Below are 8,838 nucleotides of genomic sequence, written 5' to 3' on the forward strand. Positions count from 1 at the left end.
ATATGTACAACCTATTTCCTAGAGGCGAATCAACGAGAGAAGCTAAATAGTACGTTCCAGCTCATGGCCCTGAGAGTCACCAGTGCATACAAAACAATATCATCGAGGGCAGTATGCATTATCGCTGGAATAATCGCCATTGGTATCATGCTGGTGGAAGATAACGAGTGTTACGGACGAAGACGTACCAGAGGAGTTGTGAGGGAGGAATCGTTGATCAAGTGGAAGCAATACTGGGATACGGCCGAGAACGGTTTCTTCTCCTCTGTTGGGCGACTCTTACCGCTGCGTCCATTATTTTGAACTATTGTGGTATGCCCCGTTTTATTGTTTTACTATACGCTTCAAGCTTACCTATCACTTATTGAGGAAGTGACAGGCTGGTAGCTGGAGCGAGACATGTACCAGTAAGGGATGACTAGGTTTATGAACCTAGTACCCTGATCGGCGACGCCAACCAGATCTCCCCTTTTTGAGATACTGCAGCCTGCGTACTATTTGTGCTCCACGATTGCACAGCAAGGGTTCCGAGGTTAAATATCATCTTGTACGAAACTGAGATTCCGAAGATGATATTTACTCGGACAATATCCTGTCGCAAGACCGGTAAGCTTGCTGAGATCTCTCTTATTGAGACTCAGCAACTTTTGAGTAACCTAGCGGTATATACTCGGTATATATTTATTTAGATTGTTAAAGTGATTGTACAGTCATCCTACTGGCCATAACTGTTCGGCTCTTCTTTTGTTTCAGCCCACCCTCCAGCACACAGTCAGAGATCAGGCAGAGTGAATCTCGACCCGTGAGTAGAAAGTTTTGGAGCCACATCTTCGTTTGTCAACTCACAACGAGTCGGCGTGTTGAGGATAGACGAGGATCAGGACTGAACCGCTGCTAGCGTATCGTTCAAGTCCTGCTCCTCCCCTACACTCCTCTCCACCTCATTCGTTTCTTTATTTTTCGGCAGAGAGAGCTTGCACGGTAAAAAATCGTCCACTGCATCAGTGACCGGCTTGATGCAGCAAGGGCAAATTGCTGTGGAGGGCGCCCTGGTATTCCACAGGCTCCGTTGCGGCGAGAGAATTTATAGAACCCGCTCCACCATTCATGCCTCGGCACGGGTCGCGTCACACCTTAGATTAGGGGTTTATCCATTCGAGTTTTTACATAATAGCCATGGACAACAACTATTACAACGATCTTCTTTAGGGGTTTTGGACCCTCTGCTTTGGTTCCTGGGAGTCAAGAGAACCGTCCTGCAGCCGGAGAGTTTACACTTCAGCCTTCGCATGAGTGCCCCCTTCTCTGTCCGCATACGACCCTAGTTTCCACCGGTTGTCCGATTTCCACTAAGGAACGTATCCCGGATGGTACCACGAGGAGGTCGAGATAGGAGTTGCTGAATAAGATGTCGTGGAACCTCATGGTGATTCTGGAGCGCATTATTCAACCATTTACTATCCTCCGAGAACGGTAGATGGACGCTCCGAATCACACCGGTTCTGTCGACTTGATTGAACAGGAAGCATGGAGAAGTCGGCTTTGACCCGACCAAACAACAGTGTGGTAGAGCAGATGCAGCTGTAGCTGCAATAAAGGTGAAGAAATGACCAGCAAACTGCTAACACCAGTTAGTACGTTTCGACAGGCGCGTCGGAGGCGAAGCGACAAGAACAATGGGGCAGTACCAGGCTTGGACAGAAACCCTGCTAGGGTGGATGGATGAAAGGATGAATATAATGTTGGTCACCATCTCTGGATCGGTTCACTTCTCGACAGGTGAAATGGAAGCAGACCGACGAACACCACGGAAAGTAGCACCGAGTGTGGACAGAAACACTGCGAAGGTGGTCGTGAAGGGATGGAAGTCAAGTTGGTCGCCATCTCTGAACTGATGCACGTCTCAATAATACTTGCCGATAGTTCCGGGGTAGTGGAAAATGGACGTGAAAAGTAGAGTTTTTGACGTCTTACGGCAAGGTTAGGCTAGATAGGGTGTCATTCCAAAAAATCTTTTTCGAAAAGTAATCAGGCTTTAAACATTAATAGTTTAGCGGCTTTCCGAACGATTTTCAATATTTTCACTCTAATCGATCGGAATATCTTCTACGCGTTGGACCAAGAATGCTATTATTTCTTAAATGTATACTATTGAAAAATTAAAAATAATGAAGCATTGTCCAATTAGAAATCTTCGCACCCTTATTGATTGGAAAAGACGTCATAAAAGTTTGAACGTGTTTTTTTTTGCTAAAAATTGACAGAAACTCCTCTAAAATAATATGTATTAGCGGATTTACATTAACATGCGAGACCTCAGCATTAACACGAATCACATATTACATCAGCGGATTTTATACGCGGCGGACTTTTACGAGGTGGAGAGTAACAAAGTACTTAAACTGCTCTTACTTGAGCCTAAGCCAGTCAGTGGCCCGTAGGGCTTGTCTAAGAACTTATCATCAGTAGACGATAGCCCGAAGTTGCGCGTTGATAATACAAAGCTCAGTGTTGAAATGGCTTGTTTTATTCAGCAAAACGTTTCCGTTAATAATAATTATTATCATCGTTACTGTGAATCGACATTTTGCTCATCCTAATACACTCCCTCCACAATTATGGATCACTTTTGTGTTTCAAGTTAAATAACTCAGTTAAACAAACTGTTTTAAGGTATGAAGCATTTTTGCAACAAAATATACCCTATTAACTAGCTTTTAACACATAAAACATCCTTTAAGCCCCGACATTGATATTTTTTCAATGAGCGTACAAAGTTGTTATCGAGAATCTACCAAAATGTCTGTCGTTTTTTCAATCAGCATAAGCAGTACGTTCCTCATTCATAAGGTTGCTATGTGACATAATCATCAATTTTCGAGCAAAAAATGTCTCGTACATAAAGATTAAGCTAAGTTCTTCACGATTCAGCGAAATATTGGTGGTTGCCAATGATTTTCCTGTAAAAATAAGTAATTTTCAAAGTGATCCATAATAGGGACCAAAACAAGGTAATTTTTCACAATTATGGATCACTTTGATTCCAATGTAATTTTTACAAATTCTAACAGTTTAGCATCTATTACAAACATTTTTTAAGCAGAATCGAAAGCTGCACAGAGCTGAGTTTTTGGAAAATGCTGTTTCTGAATTACGCAGGACAGGAAAGCTACGTAAGGCAGTAAAACGCTATGATGGTACTTATGTAACGGTTCATCGCAAAAGTTAAGGGGACATGAATGACTAAATTTTTTGAAAAAATCATTTTTTATTTCAGATTTTGATTCTGCAGTCTTTTTCGCTTATTTTGATACTAATTTTGTAATGATCCGACCACGGAAAGTGGCCGTAAAACGATCATACACTCGAGTCTTTTTTTACACGGTTTGTTTTTTTTGATTAGTCAAGAACGGTGCAATTTAGGGACCATTTACAAAATACGTGACGAATGTCGGGCCTCTCCCAAACGTATTGAGAAATAAATGAATGGTCCTTAAATAGCCCCGTTCTCAATATTCGAAAAAACAAACCGTGTAAAAAAAGTACTTGAGTGTACACATAAGCGTTGAACAACTTCAGCGGAATAAAATTCGTTTTTCTCTGGCTGTGTTACGTTTACAAACCTTAAAAGTTATAAAAGTCTTTACCAAGCTACTACCAATAAAACAAAAAAAAGTTTGTTCCAATACGTTATGTAATTTTTGAGAAAAAGGTACATAAAGTTTGAAAATCGTAGTTTTCCAGGAGCGGTGTTTTATTTCGCCGGATCATTACAAATTTAGTATCAAAATAAGCGGAAAAGACTGTAGAATCAAAATTTGACATTAAAATATAATGATTTTTTCAAAAATTTTAGTCGTTCATGTCCCCTTAAGCAAATGTTAGCTCTCATGCAACAATCTAAAATGTTAATTTTTTCCTTAACTTTTTAGAGAGTTTGAATTTACTGGTTTTTAGAGCTATCGGTCACATACGCACGATTTCCTTGTTTATTTTTCATTTTTTCGGTTTATTGTCGCCTTTCCACTGTCTCATATAGAGTCGCATCATTAAATTAAACTCTTGCATCAATTAACTTTTCCGAGATCCACTGTACCTACATCGTTAATGTTAATTCGGAGAAAAGAAAACTTCATCCTATACTAGTCTTTTCGGAGCCAACGCAGCTGGTGAGCCTAAGATTCTTTTTCCAGAACAAAAATTCAGTCGTGAAATCGCGAAAAGCATTTCCAAAGGCTGATCGGTAGGTGTCTTCGAAGAAGGACGGCAGGCATCTAAAGACAGAACAAAAGCCACAGAAGGTCTTTCATACGATTTGAAACATGTTATTTTTATGTTATTATATGATTTGAATAAAGTTCATTGAGTGAACTCGCTGCAAAAACTCCATATTTATTTTGATCCATAATATGATGAAAATTGTTTCATAATTGTGACCGCTTCCAAAAGTGATCCATAATTGTGTATTTGATCAGTCATAATATAAGCTTAATTTCCGTGTAAAACTTGCACTAAATGGGTTTAATAACTGAATCAACTGAAAGATTACATATTTCTGTAACTAAAAATATTTATAAACTGCTTTTAAACAATAGTATGCGCTACAATTGAATGTTTTAAAATGACACTTCTGCTTAAATGGTCCATAATTGTGGGGAAACTGTATGTTCTTAAGGTTAAAAAAAGATAGACTACTGGGACTGAATATAAAATCATTCTATGTTTAGTGTACTCGATGATTAAGCCAACCTCAATGAATAACATCTCTCTCTCTCTCTCTCTCTCTCTCTCTCTCTCTCTCTCTCTTTCTCTTTCTCTCTATCTATTTACCTCTACGAAAAACAAACTGTAGCATTGTCTCCCTATCTCTTTACTTTCTATCAGGTTGGCGTTAAAATTCGTCTAGGTTTAATCGTCGAAAAAAATCGTTGACCTATTGCGACAAGGAGACTGTCACAAGGAGTAATTACAGTAATCATATGTCAGCTATTGACAATGGGGCTGCTACCCCGTTGGTAGCAAAAAGAGTGCTCATTTGGCTACCAACGGGGTAGCAGCCCCAGAGCGCCGTAAGTACGAAAGATAGAACTATACTTTCTTCAGCAATAACATTGTGGTCTCTAACCTCTTATCTAGCAACTCCTACCCCTACCTCCACGTGGTACCAGCTGGAATACGAGCAACCTTAGCGGAAATCGGGTAACCAACCCCGGGGGAAACTAACGTCGTATACCAACAGGGGAGGAGGCACAGTGTGTCTCGACACTGCAAGATGGCAGCCCCATCACGAGACTCGGTAGCGTAAGCCCTAGTACGGCTACCTCTCTAAACCAAAAAAAAAACTAACAAGAATCAAGAAATATCTTCTCGGAATATTCGGCATAGACCAAGGCGACGAAATAAGAACATGGAATGGAGACTTGGTATCTGGAACTGCAGATCGCTAAATTTCGTTGGTGGCGACAGGGTGCTGCTCGATTAGCTAGAACCCCGAAAGTTTGGCATCGTGGCACTGCAGGAGATCTGTCGCAAAGACGAGAAGGTGTGGAGGATCCGTGGCGGCAGAGCCCGATTGTTCCAGAGTGGTGGAGCGACCAACGAGCTGGGAACGGGCTTCGTAGTGTTGGGCAAAATGCAGGATCGCGTAATGGACTGGAAAGCGATCAACGAGAGGATGTGCGTGTTGAGGATAAAAGGCCGTTTTTTCAACTACACCATCATAAACGTGCATTGCTCACACGAAGGTAGACCCGACGACGAGAAGGAAGGGTTCTATGCACAGCTGGAGGCAACGTACGACAGCTGCTCACCACGGGACATCGAGATCGTCATCGGGGATATGAACGCCCAAATCGGCAGGAAAGCAATTTATAGACCGGTGAACGGGCCCTGTAGCCTGCACACCGAAACGAACGATAACGGCCAGCGATGCATCAATTTTGCGGCTTCCCGAGGCTTGGTGATCAAAAGCATCTTATTTCCTCACAAAGATATCCACAAGGCCACCTGGAGATCACCTGACCAACGAACCTCGAACCAAATCGACCATATTCTCATCGAGGGCCGGTTTTTGTCGAACATCAACAACGTACGCTCTCTACGGAGTGCGGATATTGACTCGGACCACTACCTAGTAGCAGTACATGTGCACTCAAAACTATCGACGGTTTATACCTCGCGACAAAGTCGCCCTCCTCGGATAAACATTCGGCAACTAGACAACGCGTACTGGATGAAGCTCTGCCTACCTCTGTGGAGCTAGATGCTTCGACCCTCGAAAACGGTTGGAGTAGGATACGCTCGGCCGTCAACGAGGCTACAACCGCGGTGCTAGGTCTGGAAACCTCGAGTGCACGAAATGGTTGGTTTGACGGGGAATGCCAAGAAGCGATAGAAAGGAAAAAAAGAGCTTGGGAAAACTATCTGAGCATATCCACGAGAGAGAATTTGGCCAAGTATCGATGAGCGAGGAATAAGTTGACCACGATCCTGAGAAGGAAAAAGCGCCAGGAGGAGGACAGAGATCGTGAGGAGCTTGAACAACTATTCCGGGCTAATGATACCCGCAAGTTTTACGAGAAGGTGAACCAAATTCGCAAGGCCCACACACCAAATCCTGACATGTGGAGGGACGAGGGAGGGGATCTAATCACAAATCAGCGCGAGGTGGTCGACAGGTGGAAGCAGTTCTTCGATAAACACCTCAACGGCGATATAGCAGCAGGAGACGCAATGGAAGTTAACTTCGGAGTACCTACAAACGACAACAGCGTACCGGCTCCCGATCTAAAGGTATTGCTGACTATTTTTGGCGAAGTACAGACGGAAAGCGGAGAGTGGCGGAGACGTATGAATCACGAGCTACAGGCACTGCTTGGAGAGATTCCCATCGTACCCCTGGCGAAAGTTGGGACACTACGGTGGGCCGGCCACGTCGCAAGGATGCCGGACGACTGTGTAGTGAAATCCGTTCTATTCAAGAACCCCACCGGCACCAGGAATAGAGGGGCTCAACGTGCTAGATTGCTCGACCAGGTTGAAGCCGACTTGCGTGTGTCGAGACGCGCAACGAATTGGCGACGAGTAGCCCAGGACCGAGTGCAATGGAGAGGAATTCTTGATACGGCAAGAGCCACCCCGGCTCTGGGCTGAATAAATAAATAAGTAATTAGCTCTACAATTGCCCTTTACACTACTTTTTCGAATTCTGTTTAGTTGAGGCGCTGTAGTCAAATGAGCATCTACTGGGCAAATAACCGAGAATGAACCCTGCTAAAAATAGATAATTCACGATTACCAAATCTTAAAATCATTCAAATGCCATAACAACGATATAATTCTCTTAGGTTCATTCCAGGTTCAAATTCAGATTTGTATTATTTTCAATATGATAAAGTCGAACTAAAACTGGAGACTATTTCAAATGGCGGCAATTTGAAATCGGTCGTGATTTATCGACAGGAACTCAATCTACTCACATTAAAATGCACCAGCCATTTAGAGCGGTGACATAACACCCGATTCGTTGATATTGATGGAAAGCAGTTTTGGAGTGAAACGGATTCATTCGGATAAATTTGAACGTTTTGCGTGCTGCAGTCGTCGTGCGATCATTGTCAATTAAATGTGACGCTGTCGGGCTCTACTCAAAATAGGAGAATTTATTATTCAAATTTTAAACAAGATTTATCACTGCGTTTCAGCTTTGATTCGATCCAATCAGTGGAGCATTAAATTTTTGTTTTGAATTCTAATTCAATCCCTTTTTAGGAAAACGACTCTACAAACGCTGGGTCGCCGCGTCGTAAATAGAAGACAAACAGCAGCGCTCATGACATGTCTTGAATATTTGACAGAAAGTAAGTAACCAGTTCCTGTTAATATGTTCCTAGCGAATTGCAATAAACTTTAAAACATTATAGATATATCATTTTTCGGCCTATTTCTCTCGTCTGGAAGCATGGATCACCTAGAACGAATTTACCGGAAAATAGAATCAGGCAAAGACAATCTTCTCGAATATTTGTATGAAGTTTCGGCCCCAAGAGAGTGCGCGATGGCTGTGCATAGGTTTATAAGGGCGTACAAAATTTCCATCTTGCCCGAGAGAGCACTAAATGTTTTGTGTGGTATTTTTTAAATTTGAACTTAGTCTTATATCAACTATTGTAGCTAAATATTACCTGTTTTTTAAGCCCAAAACGACGGAATCCCAAATCGACTCATTGCACTCGATGTTCTGAATCTCATCCAGCATGAATCATCCGGTGCAAAATTAGAGTTCGCTCGAGCGTATCTTCAAATGATGCAACAACTGACGCTTCGTGGTTATCTCACCCCGAACGAGATTCGTATCATTATCAGCCCTTATCTGGCCGTGCCAGCACTGTTCCCCGGTCGCAATCCAATGCAGAACATTGCCGCAAAATCCGCCACGCTGATGGAGATGTTTCTCAGTGTGCACCTATTGGACGATCCTGACGCACTTTCAACGGAACTTAAGCAGGAAACCCTTAGGATGCAGCGGCGACGAATGGCAGCTTCAGCCTAATTAAACAGTTTTGTGTTACGAATGTCACATTGTTGGTGAAATCAAACAATAAAAATTCCTTTTCGATGAAGTGTCTTAGAGCTGAGGAAAACCGTTTAAAACTGCACTCGCACTCATCGCGATACACTGATATCTATATATTTATATTAGCAAGCAAAGCTTTTTAGTCTACCATGAATGGAGTCATTAGACCCCTCTCAAAGACGACATTCTACTTGAAGGCAATTTATTGAGCCACTGCAAACAAAACAAAACAGATAAGCAGAGCCGGTTGTAGACATGAATCA

The 8,838-nt window shown here is 42.5% G+C and overlaps 1 protein-coding gene across 1 annotated transcript; it reads left to right on the plus strand.

The window, feature by feature from the left end:
• Positions 1–1,527: 1,527 nt before the first annotated feature.
• On the plus strand, positions 1,528–8,551 carry LOC128740386 (uncharacterized). The gene is made up of 4 exons (XM_053835927.1): positions 1,528–1,583; positions 7,771–7,859; positions 7,923–8,129; positions 8,196–8,551. Exons 1-4 carry the CDS (start codon positions 1,528–1,530, stop codon positions 8,549–8,551), a joined length of 708 nt encoding a protein of 235 aa, XP_053691902.1.
• The last annotated feature ends 287 nt before the right edge of the window (positions 8,552–8,838 follow it).

The sequence above is a fragment of the Sabethes cyaneus genome, chromosome 3, assembly GCF_943734655.1.
Source record: "Sabethes cyaneus chromosome 3, idSabCyanKW18_F2, whole genome shotgun sequence".
NCBI classification, from domain to species: domain Eukaryota; kingdom Metazoa; phylum Arthropoda; class Insecta; order Diptera; family Culicidae; genus Sabethes; species Sabethes cyaneus.